Source organism: Sminthopsis crassicaudata, chromosome 1, assembly GCF_048593235.1.
Source record: "Sminthopsis crassicaudata isolate SCR6 chromosome 1, ASM4859323v1, whole genome shotgun sequence".
Lineage (NCBI taxonomy): Eukaryota > Metazoa > Chordata > Mammalia > Dasyuromorphia > Dasyuridae > Sminthopsis > Sminthopsis crassicaudata.
This window is the reverse complement of record NC_133617.1, coordinates 394,972,647-394,994,987: the sequence shown is the minus strand read 5'-3', so window position 1 is coordinate 394,994,987 and position 22,341 is coordinate 394,972,647. Positions and strand designations below refer to the sequence as shown.

Here is a 22,341-nt window from a genome sequence, read left to right as displayed (position 1 = left end):
GTATAAGATGAGACTTTAACTGAGATTTGAGAAAAGCCAAGAGAAAGAGTTGAGGAGGGATGTAACTCTAGGCATAGAGAACAAATAGTAAAAACATCCTGAGTTGGGAATTGAGTGTCTTATTCAGGTAAGAGTTAAAAGACCAAAGTGACTGGAAAGATGAGGTAGGACTTGGTTGTAAAGGACATTGGAAGGCAAACAAAGGATTTATATTTAATTATAGTAGTAAGAGGGAGCCATTGGAATTCATTGACTGGGAAGTAACATTGTCAGACTTGAGCGTAAGAAAAATCATTTTGACAGCCAAGTGAAGAATGGACTGGAGTAGGGAGAGACTTGAGATGTCCACCACTGGGTAGTCTAGGTATAAGTGATGGGTGTCTATGTCCCTGTCCTTGCAGAATCAAGGTGTGGATAGTGTGTGTGGGGGAGGGCTATTCAGGAGATATTACCAATATAAAAACAATGGGACTTGGCAACTAATTGGATATGGGAGATGTGAGAATAGTTAGGGAAGACACCTGGGACATGAAACTGGGTGACTGGGAAGATAGTGATGCCTTCATTAGTAACAAGGAAGTTGAAAAGAAGGTTTTTTGGGGAAGAAAATGAATTCAATTTTGGATATGTCATGTAAGATTTCTTATCAAACAACATAGAGGGACCTGAAGGATATGGCACAGCATATTTTTGCTCTCCCAGAGGGACTGCTTGCATTTTCTTTCTTCCTTTCTTCCCCAACTTTTCTCCCTTAGGTGCAGCAGGTAATTTTTTGTGTGCAGCTAGCAGCTTATCCTTCAATGCATATAAAACTGTGATTGATATCGATACAATTGGCACCTTCAATGTCTCCAAAATCATGTTTGAGAAGTACTTCCAGGTAGGTTTTTGTTTATCTTTGATACATTATGGTCTTTACGGATTTTTCTGGTTTTTGATCTCACTTTCATTCCTGTCTGTTTCAGGACCATGGTGGTGTGATCATTAACATCACTGCCACCCTGGACTACCGAGGACAAGTGTTCCAGGTCCATGCAGGCACTGCCAAAGCAGCTGTGGGTATGATTATCTCCTTAGGAGGATTTTCCCCTCTCTCTCATCCCACATTCCCTGGCTCCTCCATGTTTGACAACCAGAGCAATAACAACAATCATCACAGTTCATGCAAGGTGTCCCAAAAGTGCATTTGCAATTTTAAGCTCGATATCTTAAAATTTAAAACTTTTGGGGCACCTCCTTTAGTGCTTTAAAATTCTCAAAATGCATATAATACATGATCCTTGATCCCCTTTGATCCCTCTAGCAGTAGTTGAAGATAGATACTACAAGTATTATCATCCCCATGGTACAAATGAAGGAACAGAATCAGGGAGGTTAAGTGACTTGCCTATACTGCTACAACTAAGAAGTATCAAAGGTGAGATTTGAACCCATGTTTTCTTGACTTTAGTACCAGAACTCTTATCTCCTCTCTTAAGATTTCTTCTAAAAGGAAAGGTTGCAGCCTGAAGAACTTGACAGGCCTGAGCCCCTTTAGCCATGTCTGACTTTTTCTTGCTTTTTTTCTTTTTCTTCCTTATAATATACTTATTGTTACCCTGTGTGAGAGCTTGACAGAACTTTATTTCCTACCCTGACTTTTGTCTTATCTTCCCTTTTGCTGTGATATAGTCCTCTTTCCCCTTCTTCACCCATTCTTTGTTCCCCTTGAGGTATTCTTGAAGCTTTTTTCATCTCAATGTTTCTGTCCTTTTGCAGATGCAATGACAAGGCACTTGGCTGTGGAGTGGGGTCACAACAACATCCGAGTTAACAGTCTGGCACCAGGCCCTATCAGTGGCACAGAAGGGATGCGTCGATTGGGTAAGGCAAGGCCATGGGAACATCTCTCCAGTTTTATTGAATCTTCTTCTACTTATGACTTCACCCATGCTGTTGAGAGGCAGTATGCTGTAGTAAAAATCACTGGGAAACCAGAGATCTCTGTTGAAGTCCTGACTTTGCCACTTTCTCAATTAGAGACCTTTTTTTTTTCTTTCCATTAACCTCTAAATAAAATTGAGCATTTGATCCACTTATGAATAAACAAGATTATTCTAGAAAGAGATCTCATAGGCTTCACAAAACTGCTAAAGGGAATCATGATGTTAAAAAAGATTATTAATCCCAAATTTGGGGGGGTGTTCTTCTATTTTCTTGGAAATTTTCAGCTGGCAAATTATAATTTTCCACAGCCCTTTAATGAGTGCAGGTGAGTCTTTTCTTTATGCTAAGCCTTTGAATATACTTCAATAAATAGCCAATCTTGTTGGTATGAATGCTGATTCTGATGATACAGGTCATCACCTTTCTGTATTTCATTCTGTGTGATATTTAATTTTTGGCCATGTCTTATCATATATCTTTTACAGATAATATGTCAAACATTCTGGAGTCCTTCCTCTTGTTCTTTTAATATGTCATGAATACCAAGGCAGCACATGGTTATTATTATCTCTTAAACTTGCTTCATGATTTACCTGTTTTCTTTTCTAGTCATAAATGGTCTTGATGGTATTATTATTATTTTTAATGACATCTCTTCCATAGAAGTCACCCTTGGGAAGCTGATGAAATAGCCCTAAACTAGTAGCTAGAAAGGTTCCTAACAAATGTCTGAGTTATGTAAGGGTTATAACCCTGTTTTGGTTCAGTCACATTATTATTTTTCATTCCTTAATATTTAACACTTGCCCTAGACATGATTCAATATGGAACTGTTGACAATGCAGAGAATTCTGCCTTTGTGTTCTCTCCCTTCCTCTGCCCACACAGTTTTCAGTCTCACTGTTGAATATGTGACTTGGATCCCCTAATTATTTGTCCTGTTTTTCTTTTCAGGTGTCCATCAACCCAACTGGGATAGAAATGTTTTGAGAAGTCCTCTCCAGAGATTGGGGAACAAGACTGAGATTGCCCATGCTGCACTGTTCTTGGCTAGCCCCTTAGCATCCTATGTGACAGGCACAGTCCTAGTGGTAGATGGTGGGAGCTGGCTGACTAATGCCAATGATTACATGAAGTTGTTGGGGATTGATACTTATTACCCTTCCAAACTCTAGGTAAAGTATATCCCCACCCTTTCACTTCCCTCCTCCCTCCCCCAGGTCTTCCTTATAGCAGACTACCCATCTCATTGGTAGGAGAGGAGGACACTGGCTTCTAGCAGCTAGTTGTTTGGAATGGAGTTGGCCTGAGAGATCTGTTGAGGCTATGGGATGGCAGTAAAAAGAGCCCTGCTAGAATATCACAACTTGGGTTCTAGTCTGAGCTGTGTAATCCTGAGCTAGTCACTTCCCTTCACATTTGCCTCCTTTTCTATGATAAGACAGATAAGACCATTGTCTAAAGGTCCTTTTCTATGCTGACATTCTCTCATTCTATTTCTAAGGTGCCTTCTATCCCTAATTATGTCTCTTAAGCCTCTTAGTTCACTTAAAGGTGTTCATAGGTCCCAATGCTCTGGCTTCTGTGTGTGTGTGTGTGTATGTGTGTAACATCTTTGGGAGTAGAAACTGAACAGATACTTTGTTGAACTGATAGAACACTAGTAAGAAGAGGAGCCATAATAATAATAAACAAACAATTGTATAGCACTTTCTAATTTACAAGGTGCTTTAAGTGAGGTAGGTTTGGTAGAGGAAGTATTAATATCTCCATTTTATAAATGAGGAAACTGAGGTTTATAGAGGAGAAAGTTTTGCCCAAGGTAATTGGAGCTGAGATTTAAAACCCAGGTCTCCTTCCCTCAAGTATAGCCTGTACAGCCTGCTTTTTACTCTGCCACACCTAGTTGCCTTCCTGTTTGAGTTGGCAAGTTTACTTATGTGTTACAGCCAGAAAATGGGGAAACATTTCTTAGTCTATAGACTCTTTCATAACATTTGTTGGCTAGGAGCCTCTAATTTTCTCTGTTCAATCCTAGATTTAAGCTGATGGGTATTTGGGAAGAATGAGTGGCTGCTTTCATTGAGTTTCATAAAGGATGGCCCTTTCCTTTATTCATTTTCATAGCTGCTCATTATTCATTATAGCTTAAATATCTAGAGTCCTTTTTTTTTCCCTTCTTAAAGTTTACCTCTTGATTTCTCAGAAGGGTCATTGCACCTAACATAGAATTAACATAATTTTAACATTACAATTCTACAATTCTATCATTGTAAGTTAAAGTTATTAAACTTAAATCAATATTGTATCAGTAGAATATTTTAAATTTATTAATTGTTATATTAATATTATTCTTCGTATGCTATGAATATCTCAAGGTATGTCAGCTAACCAAAATAGGGGATTATTGTAATAAGACATTTACATAAAGCTTTAAAGTTTACAAAAAACTTTCTGCACTCCACTAACTTGAGCCACCTTTCAACCCTGGGAGATAATGTTCTACAGCAGAAGTGTCAGATTTTTGGGAATACAGAACTCTCCATTTTAGCCAGAACAGATTACAATATAATTAGAAAATAGAATACAACATAGATAATGATATATTGTAGTTTTCTAAATATGCTGCATCAGGAATCAGGATTCATTTTTCTTTTGAGTTTGATACCACTTTGTATAGTAATTATTTACTATCTTTTTTTTTTTTTTTTTTTTTTTTTACAGATGAGGAAATTGAGAGCTAGAGAAGTAAAGGGTCTTATCTGTGGTCACCTAGTTAATAAAAATACCTACTCAAGGGCAGGATTTTTTTTTTTTAATTCTGAGATTAGTTAGTGCCCCCAAAAAGAACAGTTGAATATTCAAAGTAAAACAGAAATAGAAGATTATCTGTAAAAACATACATGGCCATTAAGTGCAGCTTCCTTTTTTTTTTTTTTTAAAGCATATAATATCTTAAACATGTTACTTCCAACTATGTCTTGTTTGCTTCTTTCCTTTTGAGTTTCCTTCATATTTCTCTTCTATGTGTTTTAAAATATCCCTTAGTGACCCCTTTCTTTTTGTTTTTTGCAAATCTTATTGTTAGCTTTCCCCTTGAATTCATCCTCCTCAAATAAAAAATAAAAACACAATCCTTGGAACAATCAAGTATAGTAAAGCAAAACAAATCTGCTTATGTGCTATATCCAAAATGTGTATCTCTTTTGGCACCCTCAGTTCTTCACTAGAAGCAGGATTTGAACATAGTTTTTCCAAACACTAAGTCTACTGTTCCCCCCTCTGCAGTGTTGCCCCTGTTGTTTGTCCTTCACTTCAAAGAAAACTATTACATATTGAAAATGATTCCATTACATGCAAGTGAATTGGATATAAGTGAGAGAAGGCTGTACAAAAAGACCATAGATCTCTGGAGAAAATTGAATGGGAATAAAAAAGAATATAACTTTTCTCATGAGGCATTGCATGGCAGCTATATAAAAACTGATCGAGTATTTAGAACATAAAAGCCTCATAACCAAATGCAGAAAAGAAGAAATAGTTAACGCATCCTTTTCAGATTACAATGCAATAAAAATTACATTCAATAATGGACAATGCAAAAATAGGTTAAAATCAATTGGAAACCAAATAATCTAATTCTAAAAAATAAGTGGACCAAAAAACAAATCATAGAAATAATAGATAATTTCATTAAAGAAAATGGAGACAACATGCCAAAATTTATGGGATACGTCAAAGTGTACTTTGGGGAAATTTTATATCTAAAATTCAGTAAAATAGAGATATAGCAGATCAGTGAACTGGGCATACAACTTTTAAAAAGGCCAGAAAAAGAAAAAATTAAAACTCTGCAATTAAATACCAAATTGGAAATCCTGAAAATCAAGAGATTAAAATCATTGAAAGGAAATCATTGAACTAATTGAAGTGGGTTGTGGTCCCTTTAAGAAACTAGTCCTTTCATATTAATTTATTTCTTTCTGATTCCCAACCCCTCCTAGCTGATGCAGTATCAATTCAGGAAGCTAGGACCTTTGATTCACAAATCCTGGTCAAAAGCATCCCTTTGAATTCCAATAGGAGATCTGGGCTTGATCCTGCCCCCAATGGATCTGAGCAAACTTGGGCTGTGCCAGCCCCCATTCTAATGATCTGCTCATGTTTCCCAACTCCCACCAAGCAAATTCTAGCCCTCACTGAAACCCATCGAGGAGCCATGGGCCCCGTTAGCTAAATTTTTCATTATAAAAGAGCCAAGCTGGAGTCCTCTCTTTGCAAAAGTTCCAAACATGCCAGCCTTACACCTGGCATGCCAAGGGTCTTTACCCACTGGAATAATATTTCCAGTGCCCTCTTCTCTTTATCTAACACCTTTTACTAACTAGACTTTAACCTTACTGCCAAACCCCATAATAAACCTCTTTTTATCAATCTAGGTTTTCGGGTCTGTAAATTCCTTTACAGAGAACTCTTGTGCCGCTACTAGACCTCATTTAACTCCTATCCTTGCACCGGGTCCAAAGGGGTTACAGGGGAGCCCTATTTGACTCCCTGTACCCTGAACCTACCACTAGACTTCAATTTCATTTGGGTACCCCAAATCTATACCTCATCATAATAAACCTAGAAATAGGTTTTATGGGAAAAGCATTGCTGATTTTTTTTTTAAAAGAAGGAAATAAAACCAATGAAAAGGAAATTAAGACAATTGTTAGAAACTATTTTGCCCAATTATATACTGTGTGGTACGGAAATGGTGAGGAGTCACCATTTAATAAAAAAAGCTGGAGAAGTTGTAGTTGCTAACTTCAAAGGGAAGATGGACACAGAGGATGATGACAAAAATATATTGATAGTCCAACATTGAGAAATGAAAAAGGTCAAAAACTGATAGACTATATACACAGGAGCTTCTAATCTATTTATCATGAATGAATAAATGAAAAAAAACATTATTGTTTCTGGTTTGATAGCTTTAAGATCTTGTTTAAGATTTTCCAATTACATATAAAACAATTTAAACATTTTTTCTCACATTTTGAATTTCAAATTCTCTTCCTCCTTCCCCTACTCCCCTCATTGGGAAGACAAGCAATTTGATTATAAAGTGTAGTCATGCAAAACACATTTCCATGTAAGTCATTCTGTGAAAGAAATCACAAGCTAAAACAATTCAAGAAAAATAAAGAAAGCAAAGAAAAAGTATCTTTGATCTGCATTCAGGCTCTACCAATTCTTTCTCGAAAGATGAATAAAAAATTTCATTATAAGTCCTAAAAAAAAAAGCTGGAGAGAGCTCTAGAGAAAAGCAAAGTTTATTGTGCATTCTGGCAAGAAGGGCGTCCCACCCTTTGAGCAGACAATCTAAGAGAGGAAGCACCTCCTGTGGGCAGGACAGCCCCTTTAATCCCTAAAGCAAAACACCCCCTCCCACCACTGACCCTCATCCTCATTGGCTGAGAGTCTTACATTCTAAACTCGATATCTACCCACGAAATTGAACTTGACCAATAAGTACATAGTTGCCCATATTTGGCTGAAATAGGGAGGAGATATCATGAGAGGGGAACGCAATTATGCCCTTGACTAGAGGTTCAGAGTCCTTCAGGCCTACTCAAACACTGAAGTAGATGAAGCTTTACTAGATTTTCACAACTGTCTTGAAAGATCTCACTTCATCTCATTCAATACTAATTTGACAATTTAAATGAAATGGATGAACAGCTTCAAAAATATAAATTATTCAGATGAACAGAAGAAGAAATAAAATACTTAAACCCAATCTTAGAAAAAGAAATTGAAAAAACCATCATAGCACTTCCTAAGAAAAAATTCTCCAGGAGCCAGATGGATTCACAAGTAAATGCTACCAAACGTTTAAAGAATAAAACCAATATTATATAAAGTATTTAGAAAAATAGGCAGCAGAGTCCTACTAAATTCCTTTTATGACATAAATATAGTATTTATACCTAAATTAGGAAGAGCCAAAACAGAGAAAGGAAATTGTTAGACCAATTTACCTAATAAAGATTAATGCAAAAATTTTAAATAAAATAACTAGCAAAGAGATTACAGCAATCACAAGGATCCTATACTATAACCAGGTGGAATTTATATCAGGAATGCCAGCTGGTTCAGTATTAGGAAAACTCACCATAATTGACCAGATCAAAAACAAAACCTTCAAAAACTATATAATGATTATCTTAGTAAATACAGAAAAAGCCTTTGATAAAAGACAATACCCATTCCTATGAAAAACACTTATAGAGCATAGGAATAAATTTTATCTTAAAAATCATTTTTATCTAAAACCATCAGTAAGCACTATCTGTGATGGAAATAAGCTAGAAGACTTCAGGGGTGAAGCAAGGGTGTCTATTATCACCACTATTCAATATAGTATTAGAAATGTTATCTATAACAATAAAAGAAGAAAAAGAAATTGAAGGGATTGGAATAGGCAACCAGGAAACTTTCTCTTTGCAGATGTTATGATGGCAAACTTAAAGAATCCTAAAGCATCAACTAAAAAACTACCTGAAATTATTAACAACTTTGGTAAAGTTTCAGAATACAAAATAAAACTGCATAAACCAGCAGTATTTCTATATTTCACAACTCATTCCCAATTTATAGGGATACCAGTTTCCCCACGTTAAAAAAGAGATCCATAGCTGAACTGAGAACTAGGAAATCAGATTCTTTTCTGTCTCTGATTTGACACTCAAATACTGCCTCTCTTTGTGCCTTACCTCCTTCATTTGTTGGGGATTATATCAAAGGGCTGTGGAGTTGCTTGCACAAAAAGTCCATTAAACTGCTCACCTAGGGACTTGCCCATAGACCTAAGAACTCTTCTAAGCTTGTATCCAAGTAATCAGTCTAGATGAGCTCTTAGAGGAGTATCCCTAAGCCATCAGTTGCAGTTTTTACCTTATGACCCACTTTAATATCTGGGATAAACAATAGGGTTTAAGGATAACTTTTCCCTTTGTCCTAGAAGTGTTTTTTAAATCAAACTGAGGAAACTGAGTATGCATCTGGGTGTATTGCAGGGGGAGATGGTGGGAATTCTTTGCCTTATTCATGTGTGATTTGTCTTAGTGCCATGGCTGAGGAATTTTCCAGAGGTGAGACTCTTACTAGGTCACTTCCCTCCCTAGGCAAGGGTATGCTATGGCTCAAAGGAAGGATGAAACTTTTTAGAAGTTTGCTTCTCAAGGTAATTTAGTTTCAACACTAAAGGAAGGAGTCACTGACCATAGTGCTCTAGGGAATACAAGGCAGAATTTGGGGTTCCCTTCCTAAACACAAGTATACTCCCTAAGACAGGAGGAAGGTACTGTTTGTTTTGAGAGTAATTGTCTGGTTATCCCAGGAAAATGTTGAGCACCATGGTAGTTCCCACCTCTCTTTGTAATCCTCAGGATGAACAGAAGCACTCTATCACCCATAAACTCCTGAGTCCCCACCCTGAGGACTTTGTTCCAGCCACCTGGCCCCATCTGGCTGCACTTGCTGGACTTTGAGAGGAATAGATTGCTCTGACTTTTCATGTTCCCTAGCTCTTGGCGCTGAGGGTCACTGCTTCTCTATCTTTCATCTTAGCCAACTCTGCCAGCTCTGCCTGGCTGAATTTAACCACTCTGGAACCACAGTCCAGTAAAGTATGCAAAACTTTGGTGGGCATTTTCTTTTAATGCTTCCTAATTCCAGTTGTCACTTAGGTCCTAGTTGTACAATGTAATGCTGACATTTGTCAACATTTTTTACAGGTAGCTGCTCTGCTGGGATAAATGAAGGATTCCTAGCTCAGACCTACTCTTTGATCCGGTGCTACAGCTTTCTCCTGGAAGTCTTTCTTGTCCTCCTTTCTCCTTGATTCCCTCTGGCATGCCAAGCTATTTTGAGGCAAAGCTGCAGGTTGCTGAATCTAATAAACCTATTTCTCAGTCCTTCCACTCATAGGAGTTTTCTGGCAGAAAAGCTTGGTGAATCTACAAATATCCCTTCCTCTGTAGTGGCCCTAATGCTGATTCTACCAGGCAGGTTATGGGGGCCAATTTGTGGGGCTGTTGATAAGATAAATTTGTGTTGGGGGTAGCATTGGATTGGATTAAAATGAAGAAAACTTTCTCACAACAAAATGTTGGCCACTCTAGGGATGTTTTTCATTAGCTTATGCTTTCGACAAATAGACACTCAGATAGGAAATACTTTAAATCTGTATTTTCTATGCCCTTGGAACAAAGGGCATTTATGGGAAAGATATCAGCCTCTTCTCCCAACCTTTAATGCTGACTTCACCCTGCTGGGAACATTGTTTAAAACTTGCCTAGTAATAAGAACCTCATTTTAACTTGGATCATCTTTGTCCTCCCTCTTAGGGATAAATAGGGTGATTGATGAAATGGCCAAAATGGCCAGAACTTCAGGCTCCCATGACACTTGAACTCCCTTATTCCAAAGGCCTATTGTTAGCTCTTGAATTCACTTTCTAATGCAAAGAGTGGAGCATCGGGTTTTTTCTTCTCCTTGATAAGGTGATATTCTTTTCTCTAGGAATGGGAGAGAAAAAAAGGAAAGAGTTATTAGATTAGATGTTAGCATAGACAAAAGGAAGAAGAAAATTGAGGTTGTGAGTAGTCTAGATGCAAATCCTCCTGGAGTATTCCTTCAACTATTCCCTTTGCTTAGTGCTGTCTTGAGCTATTTCTTTGGAAGGAGAAAGAATGGCAGGAAGGAATGAAGTGTGACTGGATCTGCTGTGACCTCCCAGACTCACCGGAGCTCTTTTTCCCACTATTCAAATACGACCAATTGAGAAATGCTTATGTCAAAGTGAGACTTAATAATACACAGTGTTTTTTTGTTTGTTTGTTTTTGGTTTTGTTTTTATAAGGCCTTGAAGGTAGTAATATCTCTTCTTGCGCAGAATCTACCATTCCTTGAGCATGTTAATAGTATATTAACAAAGGCACCCCTGCATTGCATATAGATTTTGCAAGGGCTTATTCACATGCTCTTGGTAACTGGGAGATGCCAGCAGCAGATAGATTACTCTGACTCAAAGCTAATTAGAGTCAGGTGTGAGAATGAGATAGGGTTAGCTGGTATAGTATGTGATTTCACTGATTTCCTGTAATGCTGAGCGCTTCAGACATTATAGTAATAGTCTCTTCAAATGTGTTGTCTTATTCCTCTAGCTTCCCACTGCTTGCTGTTTTCCTACATATTAACACCTCTACCATTGTCTGGGTAGGGACCAAGAAAATAGCCCTTTGATTTAATTACAAATAGTTGAATATTGAAACTCTTAACTACAGTGACATTTTATAGTAACTTTGGAAGTTTTTTATTCATGAAATCCTATGTGAAAAACTTAACCAAGAGGGAACTGAATTTATACTATTTGTTTAAATGAGGCTACTTATTTAGGGAGTTGGGGGATAGTTATTGCTCCCTTTTACTCTGGATGGCAATCAAAGACTATTCTGCCATATTCTTTTCAAATCCTTTTTTTTTCCCCTTTCTATCCCCCAGTACTCACTATACTCAGCTCCACTGGTGGCATCCAGTGCTATCAGCAGTAGATAGGCAATAGGTTTCATCCACTATGTGTCATTGATCTTTGTTAGAAATTTTTCAGAGATTTTTTTCCTTGGTGCCACATACCACAACTTTCAAGTACAGGATATTCTATTAGTAGAAAGCACATCTTCCCTTCTTAAGGTTGAATTATGAAGCCTCCCTGAGGTCTGATATTTTATTTAGGAAAGATTCAAAATGTTGGATAAGGAATATATATGTATATATATGTGAAAATGATTATATATACTGTTTGTTCTTTGTAAAGAGTAAAATTTTGTTTTTGAAGTTACTTAACAAATGTCATCGCATGAAAAATCATCTATCTTTTATTCAACAGTTTAGATTCCTTTTTCCCAAGCTACCTCTTTCTCCCTCTCTGTCTCTCTCTCCTTGTCTGTCTGTCTCTGCCTCTGTCTCCATTCCTCCCCTTATCCCCTAATCTCCCTTCCATGGCTTTCATCTGTTTTAATTTCTGCTTAAAAGTTTCCTTCTCATAACATCCAGAATGAGTGATCAGTCTGTAACCAAAATGAAATTAATGGAAATCAAAACAATAATACAGAGGATAGAAATGGAAATCCAGCAGATTGACTCAAAACCAAAGTGAATACAATTCAATCAGTTGCAAATAGTCCCAACTACAAAACCCCATCTCTACTTTTTCCAAATTTGTGCTGAACTAAAGTATCCAACAATATGTGACTGCCACTGGACTCTCCTAGTGTTTCCTTGGCATCTTTGTCAGCAATTCCCAACTGTCACTTATGATGTGAATTCTAAAATCATCTTTTTCTGTTCCTTTGTCAGGAAATATTAAAACCAGCCCTTGTTCCTTTCGTCAGTTGCAATCAGTATATAAAAGGGTTAGCTTTCCTAAACTCTTCTTACCAAAATCAAGACAGTCATAATGTGAACTCTATCAAACATAATTGCATTAAAAAAGGGTTAGTTCTCTCAGATTGTCCTGTCAGTATATTTAAGACAACCATAATAGAAACTCAGTTTTTTCCAGGCAACCTTGTTGAAAACTCAGTTTTCCTAGACAGTATTGTTAGCATTTTTAAGACAGTCTCAACATCTCAATACACATTCTTGTCACTCCCTAGATTGTGCCTTTATTTCCCCCTCTGCTCTCTGAGTTATAAAAAGTATCCCTCAAAAGCATGTCACAAAATCATCTTTGGATTTTATCTGTGACTTTCTCGTGAATAAAGGAACCTTTTGGCAAAGGAGAATGGCATTGTGAATTCATCACATGGGCCTTGCATCTTTCAGACGAGAAATTGCTTTCCTGATCCCTAACTTCTGATAATTTTCATCTCTTGCACTTCCCTTAAAGGAAACTAAAAAGTGTGCTATTCATAAACTTGAAATACAATGCCTATGCTCAAAAACGACACTAGACTACAAGAAAATAAGGTGTGGAGATTAAAGAATTCCTGTCCTTCAACTGTCAGTGTGTAAATGTTAGACAACTATTTATAATCCATTAGAATCACTAACCAGATGAAAAAAAGCTTTTTTTTATAAAAGCCTTTATTATTATAACTTTGTACAGCATTTTACTTGATAGTGGTGACCTGAACTGGGACTATATTGGACCACACGACCTAGTGAAAATGATGCTAAATTCAAAATCAAGAACTGGATTCAAATTCTGGGTGTCTCACTTGCTCACCAGATGTTGGGGATTGGTCAAGTCTCTGAGCCTCAGTTTTCACATCTGTAAAATCAATGATTCTATTCATTCCTGTAAAATAAGGATGAATACCAAAACAACCCAAAAGCTTAAGTGAGACTCCAAAGTATAAATCTCTATCAGAAGAAAAAGGAATCTTTTTCTTGTAGTTGGAGGTGTATGGAGAAGAAAGTTAAATTATTCAGTCACTGTTGGGGCTTTTTTGGCAATTTAGATGCTTTGGCTGGATTGAGTGTCTAGATTAGTGGTGTCAAATTCAAATGGAAATGGAGGTCATTAAGCCTCTAAGGGCCTCATCTTTAATTTGTTTTAAAATATATCTATTTTTTATTTTGTTAAATATTTCCAAATTATATTTTAGCAGACTGTGGGTTTGAAACTTCTGATCTAACACCTCTAGTCTAGAGCTTCTAATTTCCAGAGTCAAGCCCCTTGAGAGTCAGAATGTAGTACTTTCGGTGGCTTTTATTATTTGGCACTGGACTTTACATATAATAGACCACAATAAAGAATTGTTGGATGAAAACAAAAGAACATTGAAAGATGTATTCTAGATTGAGAGAAGTGTTAGCTATTTTGATTAAAAATTGTCCTTAATTTGTATTTCTACTTGCATGTTTAAGTACTGGCCCCAGATGGCAGCACTAGACCTAAATAGTCTTCAAAATTTGATGTTCTTTCCAACATTCAATACAGTCAATGAATGGGTATAGCTAACATTAATGGAACTATTAGTTCCATTATCATGGAAATGTGATAATCATGTGATAATCATTATTAACAAGAGGTGACCAATACATAGCCCATATGCTCCACTGGTATCCATGTAACTGGAAAAAACAATAGGAAGACTTACAATATGGTGAGTGGACTCCTCCTGTGACAAATTTATGGGAGACAGGAATGAATCACACAGGTTAGGCACAAATGGGTTGCATTAAAGGAGGTAATACTTAATGCTGACAAGATCACAGAACCTTTGGAGTATAATGTATAATAATAGTAATACTAGGTGATGTTAAAATCAAGAAGACTTGCCTTCAAATCCTGTCTTCTGTACATGCAGATTGTGTGACTGGGCAGCTGACAAAATTTCTTAATGCCCCAAGCAAGCCTCTTAAAGCTCCTAAGTTGCAAAGCAAGAAACTGGGTTGCATTAGTGGAGGACACTGCCTAGTAGGAGTTCTGTAAACAATGAAATCAGAAGCCTAGTCCAACATAGAAAGAATGAATGAAAGAAATGTGTGCATATATGTATGTATATGTATGTGAGAAGTTGAAAAAATACATCTATATACATACACACATGTATCTAGTATGTGTGTGTATACACACACACAAACTTTTATATATGTATATATATATATATATATATATATATGTTAATGAGTAGCAGCAGTAGCAGCAGTGTTGCTTATGGCAATCACTAACCCAAATCATTCACTAGAATGCTTTTGATAACGTAAGTATGCTATGTAATTCTCAATAACAAATATTTGAGTTACTGCCTATGCTATTACATCAGTCCTAATGATTAAATGGATTTTCCCTGACTTGAAAAACAGAGACATGTTCCAGGGAGAGAGCCCTGTCGCAAAAAGGCACCTTGATAAACATTGAAACCAAACAACTATTGGTAGTTTTCAATCAGGCTGGCAGTCACTGCCAGGGTTTTGCTACTGCAGCTTTCTAAGTACTATTTTGGGAACAGGACCACATCCAGGTGGGACTGTGCTAAGGGATTTTATTTTTGAATTTGTTGTACTTGTGACTTAGCTCTCCATCCTCCCATCACACATACTGTTTTATGTCTCTGTCACCCCCAATAGGCATTAAAAGTGGTGGGCTGATAGAGGCTGCTGAGGCATTAAGAGAGAAAATCCATCATTAATTATGCATTTCAGGATCCCATTGTGAAGGATCTCTAAGGCTCTTTGATCATCTATATGGCACCCTGGAGAAAGTCCTGACCCTAAAGTCAGGAAGACCAGAAGTCAAATGTGGTCTCAGATACTATGTTATCCTGGGCAAATCACTCAACCTTGTTTACCCCAGTGAAATGGGGTAATAATAGAAGCTACCTCCCAGGATTATTTTGAGTATCAAATGAGATGTTTATAAATCTTAAATATCTGCAAACTCTTATTTGCTATATAGATGCTATTATCATTATTTTCAAATTCAAAATTCAAATGTCATTATGTTCTACCTAGCAAGAGTTGACTTTGACTTTTTTTTTTCCCCAGGAAAATGATTACTATATCTAGTTTAAAGGGAAGTTCCAGGTTTCTTATGTCTAATTTTTGTAATCAAATAAGGCCCAGTTATACAGGATCTGAAGTTGGGGACAGTTGCCAGCAACCACATAGAAGATAGTGTAGGTTGATCAAAACCCTCAATACATAATTTAGGCCTAGATTTTAGGCAAGATTCCAGAGCCTCTGATTAAGAAGAATGCCCTATACCTGGGTAAAACACGCTATCTATAAAAGCCATGGACCCATGATTCATCAAACCCAGTACAGACTTCTCAAGAAGGCCCCAGCATTCCTTTGACTCCTGAATCTGAGAAAAGTGCTACAAAAAAATCCTTTTTTTTTTTTTTTTTCTTTTTTAAACCAAACAGAAACAACAAATATAGACCAGATCCTATTGGCTGAGCTATGCTACTCCCTCTGCCTGGAATGTATTCTCATCCAAAGATTCAAATCCTTCCCCTATATAAGGTCCCAATTTAAGAACTATCCCTTTAATAAAAACCTTCCTGGACCCTAGAACCCCATGTTGACTCCACATTTTTCTAAACTTTGTCTCTACAGCTCATTTTCATTCAAAAATATTTCCTTTTCTCAACTTTCACATATGTATACCTTGTGTCTCCAATGAGATTTAAAATTTTTCAAGAGCAAGAATATGCCTGAGGCTTTCTTTGCAACTCTAAGGCACTTAAATGGTGCACAGTAGGTGGTCTATTAAATACTTGTTGAATTGAAAAATTATCAAAGGGAAACGTGAAGCAGTAACTTTGCCCACCGGCCAGAAATTAATCCACCCCACACACCTTGTTCCTATGCAAAGCATGTTGCCTCAGGTGAAGGAGAAATTCTGACCAACTCTGCCCCTGGAAAAGGATTTGACTGGAAGAGACATAGCCTGGTAGCTCCAGGCAATTTGGCATAATGCTTTTGCTCATTTATTGTGACTCCCTCATTTTCATTTTAGGTATGATCCTGACAGAGCCATCATAACCACAGGCAGTAGGAAAAAAAAAAGCTTATTTTTTTGGCAAAGTGACTAGTGTCCTCTACTTCTAATACATCTCTGTTGCTTAACTCTTGCCATTAGTAAATGTGTATCAGATGCTGTCTCTAGATATGACTTAAGTTAAATTTCAAACACATTCCAACTTTTGGACTAAATCCTGTATATGGAAAATTCCAGTTTGTACATAGAATATATATTCAATCCAATGAACATTTTAAAACACCTTCTTTGTTTTTGCTCTCATAGAGCTTAGTCTCTTAGAAAAAATTTGAAATACACAAATATAATGCATAAGTACATAATACAGATATGAGACAAATACTAGTGAAGAGAAATATCCTTATTAACCATGGGAATCGGGAAACATTTTGTGAAGGATGGGGTATTTCATAGGATCTTAGGATTTGTAGCTAGAAGGGACCTTAGAGATTTAATAGCTCAACCTCATTTTATTGATTCAGATGATAAATAGCAAAACCAGGATTTGAATCCATTTTTTCTTCTAAATTCTGCATTTTTTCTATTTTGGACTATAAAGTCTAAATAAAAATTCATCAGATAGAATTGGAGAAGGCAAGTAAAGATTCTAGCATGAGCCAGTTTATGGAGAAAAGCAAGTAAAAGGTATGTATAGAAGGTAGCAAACAGTCCAGTTTGACTAGAACTTAGAGTAGATGGAAAGGTGGCATTAGACAATGAAAGTACTTGACTATTAGACTGAGTTTGAACTGAATTAGAACCATTTGTCTAGTTTTGAGCAAGAGAGTTGACATAAAGAGATCTATACCTAAGGATAAATTAGAAGTGAGTATAAACAATGGATTAGAGAAGGGAAAGTGTGGAAGTAGGAAGACAGTTTTTTCCAGTAATCTAAAGGGGTGGCAATGAAGGCCTGAACTAGAGTGGAAGAAGTGAGAACTGAGAGGAAGCAACAAATGGAAGAGAGATTTTGGGAAACAATTCCCTAAACTTGGTAATTGCCTCCATATTTCTCATTATTTGGGGCAGTCTTGAAGTTAACAAAAACCTGGCTTCAAATCCCACCTATCCGGTATATTAGCTATGTGATCACTTTAACCTCTGAATGCCTTAGGTAAATCTAAATTAAATTCCAGAGCTGTTTGACCTGCATAGAAAAAATGGGAGCTCTCTATATAGGTATAAAATCACCTTTGGGCAAAAAGAAAATCTGTTTAGGACATGTTGAATTCAAGGTGCTGAATAAGATATCTAAGTAGATGGGCATTTTGAAATGCAAATCTGTTTTGGAAGACAGGATAGACTTGAAGAATTGTGAGTCATTTATAGAGGTTGAATCTATGAGTTCAAAAAGAGTATAGAGGGGGAAAAAGAGTGTAGAGAGGAAGGAGAAAAAGGCTACAACTGTTGAACCTTGGAAAATGTCCTCTCCCCCCCACCTTAAGAGGTCAGGAAAAAAAAAAAAAAACTAGAAAAAAGGAACTCTGAAAAGAGTAGGAGAAACAGAGAAAGATAGTCTTTGAGAGGCTAAAGAAAAAGAAACTCTTCAGAAAGATATCTAATATATCAAAGAGTGCAGAGAAGTCAAGGAGGATGAAGACAAAAATGTTCATTGAGCTTGACTATTAAGGGGGTGTGGTGACTTTTGAAAGAACAGTTTCTGCAGAATGGTGGAGACAGACATTTGACAGCAGAGGATTAAAGACAGAGTAGTAAGGAAGTAGAAGCATTAGATTTATACAGCATTTTCAAGAAATTTGCTACTGAAGGAAAGGAAAAATGGGATGATAGGTGGAGTGGGTAGAAGGGTCAAGGAAAGACTTTTTTAAATTTTAGAATGGGAGAAATTTGAACATGTTTGTAAGCATACAGAAGGAAATCATTTTCAATTATTCAATAAACATTAAGTGCCAACTATATATGAGACTTTGTTATGCACTGAGGGGACAAAAAGAAAAACAGTCTTTTAAAAAATTGCATTCTACTGGACAGTAGGGAAGATATCATTTACTCAAAGAAATATAAAGTGTACACAAAGGAATACAATGCCATTTCAAGAGCAAAGGTATTAATAAGTAGGATCATGGAAAGAGGCCTTATGTAGAAGAAAGCAGGTTGAACTTTGTTTTGAAAGAAACTTGAGATCCTTTGAGGTCAAGATGAGGAAGGAATATATTCCACACTTGGAAGATAACTTGTACATAAGACATATATAGTAGCTTCCTTTATGCATTGGGAATGACAGTAAAAGATCCTCAGCTTTTCTGCTATAGGGAGAATAATTGTAACTGATGAGGTATCAGGGAACCAAATGATGAGGTAAAACAAAATGATGAGGTTTATACCTCATTAAAATTAATTGAGGTCGAATGGCAGGATTGGGGTACAGGGAGTCACATGGAGCTCCCCTGCAACCCCTTAGGATTCGCCACAAGGATACAAAGTTAAATCAGATCTAGTGGCAGCGAGAGTCCCCTGTAAATGAATTTACAGGCCTGAAAACCTAGATCGATTAAAAAGAGGTTTATTGTAGGGTTTGGAAGCAAGGTTAAAGTCTGGTTAGTAAAGGCATTAGATAGAGAAGGAAATACACCCCAAGCGGCGGTGGGACAGAGAGTCTGCAAAGAGTGATTGCCTGGCATGTTTCAACTCTCTGCCCAGGGATGATTCCACCTAGGCTCTTTTATTTGCTTCAAGGGGCCTAGGGCAGTGGCAAATTCTTGGCATGCTTTTCAGATACAGAAGAAACTGTTTTGGGGAAACCTGAGCAGATAGTTGGGGGTTGGGTTTAGGCCCAAACTAGCTCAGATACGGATCTTTCCCCTAGGAATACAAAAGGCTGGTTTTGACCAGATCTTGTAATCAAAGGTCAGTCCCAAAGGAAGTTGTAGATCAGACAAGGAATCTTAAAGGGGCTATTGCCCCCATCAGGAACCTCCAGCATGAATTCCAGCAGAATATAAGCAATTTGAGGAAAGCCATTATTAATTTTTGTAATTATTGTTCTTTGTATCCTTAGTGGACTGAAGTCAGAAAGACTCATTTTCACTGAGTTCAAATCTGACCTCAGATGCTTACTAGCCTGGGCAAGTCACTTAATCCTATTTGCCTCAATTTCCTCACCTGTAAAATGAACTGGAGAGGGAAATGGCAAACTACTCCAGTATCTTTGCCAAGAAAAGTCTAAATGGGGTCATGAAGAATAGAACACAATTCAAAACAGTTTAACAATATTCCACAGTGCCTCACATAGAGCATGTGCTTAATGTTTGTAGAATTCAGGTGAATCTAAAATAATCAAGAAAAAAAATTATTGTGGTTTAGTCTATTTTTTCCCCTATCTTTAAAAATCAGGTTCATTTAAGCAGGTAACAAAGACAATATGATTGTTACTGCCAAAGCAAGCCAAGCTCTGGACTATATCAGCCATCCACATAGTACTCAATGAGTGGGGAGCTCTCACCTCAGCCCGGAAACAAAAACCTGCTATTTAAAAGTGCTTCTTGTTGTCATGGGAACCAGCACATTAGTTGCATCAGGGACTTTTCAGCATGCACTTGTGATGGGGCTGCTGAGAAAACTGATTTGAGAAAATCATCACTTTAGGTAGTGAGGGTCGCTGAGGGGAAAAGCAGAGGCAGTAACAAGAACATTAGAACTACCACAGAGGCCATCTGGCCTGCTCTTTTTGTACCTCTGCTCTTCCCAGAAAAATAAGGATAATTATTTATATGGAATACCTGGGATTTGAGAGCCGCCTCTACCAAAGATAATGTCAAGCACCAGCAAATGACATATCTCTCTTTCCTTTGAAGACTGATGGTCAAACCCAGAAGGGAAGGTAGAGTTAGAGACATGTATTTAGTGCAGAAGCCAGAAGCCTAAAACACTTAATGTTTAATTACCGCCTCTTCCCTGAAGGCTTCTGGATTTCTTCAGAAAGAAGGGACTTCTTCAACTGCCTTTGTTATTATTTTCAGGTTTATTTTTTTGTTGATTTTTTTTGGCATCACCTATATTTCCTTGTATGTCCTTCTCTTTCCCCCTTCCCAGAAAGCAAGACTTTAACATGAAGAATAAAAAAACGAGGAGTGAGGGAGAATAATTCAGCAAAATTAACCAACACATTAACCAAGTCTAATATTTTCAGGGCTCCACACCCATAGCAAGGAAGAGAAGGTGATGCACTTTTCAGTCTCTTCTTTTGAGACTAACCTCGGCAATTAGAATTTCATAGCATTCAGTTTCAACTGTTATGTTGTTAATTTGTTTTCACAGAACGTTATCACACATTTTCAATCAAGTATGACCCTATATGGATTTTTCTTGGCAAAGATACTAGAGTGGTTTGCCATTTCCTTCTCTGACATTTTATATATGAGGAAACTGAGGCAAACAGGGCTAAGTGACTTGCCCATGGTCACACAGCTAGTGTCTGAAGCCAGATTTAAATTTATGAAGATGAGATTCTATCCACTGTGCCACCTAGGTGATGGGATGAACCCCAGCAAGACACCCTAGCTCCTTGGTAGCTCAGTGGGCCATAGGGAGGGACTTTTGACAGGAAAAGATTTTGTTGAATTTAAGTGGAATTTAAATGGACCTTTAGTGTATTAGGCCCTAGCTGAATTCCCAAAGCTACTTCCTGAGCAAGCAGGGAGGAGTATGGAAAGGTACTGGTATCCCACTTCTTAACTCCTTTTTAGGAACTTAGCCCACCATTTGGTTCAAATCCCTACTAACTCCTTTTAGGGCTAGCCTGCTTACTAAGTGTCACAATGGCTAATTCATTAGGGACTTAGCCTGCCTTAATGGCATCTCTCCCCTCATTAATGTGGAATTTCACTAGGGAATTTAGCCCTCTAGTCCATCTCTGTTCCTTTAATTACTAACTCTCTTTTGGAACTTAGTCCACCAGTCAGTGGTGCTATAATACAATCTTTGCTTCTTGATTTGGCCATGGTCTAAGCATACAAATTCTTTTGAGATACCTTTGTGACACAAGCCCCTAATCCCAATATATTTGAGGGCTGAACACCCACATCCCAACATTGGTGACCCGGGAGAGTCCTGTAACCTCAATATATTTGAGGGGTTCCGTGCTTCTGTACTCTGATACTTCATTATAGATGCCCCACAAAACTTTAATACATTTATTCTAATTCATATATTTGTCTGAACATGTACATATCTTATCTCCCACAGCTTAATTTGAAAGCTCCTACTTGACTGACTGAGATCTTGGTATCTCCCCTATATCTGGCACTATATTACAGGTAATAAGCATTTAATAAAATGTTTGTTGAATGAATAATGATCACCTGAGGCAATTGTAAATGGTGTTTTCCCATGGTGGTTTACTATATGTACCTCTTTTCTCACTCTTTTTCTCTGAGTTTCTTCATGCCTCCATTTCTTTTATCCTACTCAATTTTTTTTCCATGCCTACCTATGCCTTTGGTTTACAAAAGACACCCAAAGATACTGTTTAGCTCTGTCATCTTTAAAGAGGTTGGTTAGTCTGTGTCCGTTCCCACAGCTAGAAGCTGAGAGTTCCATGATTTGTAATCCTTAGGTGTACTGCAATGATCAGCCTGTGACTCAAGCCTGGTAGTTAGTAATAGTATAGTTGGGCAAACCAAAAAGATAGGGTAGTTAGTTTATTGCAACTGGAAATTATAATGTGCTTCTGTAGAATAGGGAATATGGACTAAAGATTAGGAAATGAAAGAAGTTTGGGGACCCTTATTCAAAAATTGTGCTTTGGAGAGAATATTTTGACTTTTTAAGGTATCTAGAGTGATGATTGTCTATCTTAATTAGCTCACAAACCCCTATTCCCTCTCCTGATTAAGCTAGAATAAATCACTTTT

At 37.2% G+C, this 22,341-nt stretch overlaps 1 protein-coding gene across 5 annotated transcripts in view; it reads left to right on the top strand.

The window, feature by feature from the left end:
* DECR2 (2,4-dienoyl-CoA reductase 2) overlaps nt 1-12,755 on the top strand; it is a 30,578-nt gene extending 17,823 nt beyond the window's left edge. For 2 of the 5 annotated variants that reach the window (XM_074279809.1, XM_074279812.1), the window contains exons 6-9: nt 756-880; nt 966-1,059; nt 1,759-1,863; nt 2,881-4,234. In XM_074279809.1, the coding sequence (XP_074135910.1) occupies nt 756-880; nt 966-1,059; nt 1,759-1,863; nt 2,881-3,101 (545 nt within the window). In that variant the 3' untranslated portion in view covers nt 3,102-4,234. Of the gene's footprint in view, nt 1-755; nt 881-965; nt 1,060-1,303; nt 1,418-1,758; nt 1,864-2,880; nt 4,235-9,710 lie in introns of those variants that run through there. The other 3 variants (XM_074279810.1, XM_074279813.1, XM_074279811.1) reach the window with 3 other exon arrangements.
* Nucleotides 12,756-22,341: the final 9,586 nt, after the last annotated feature.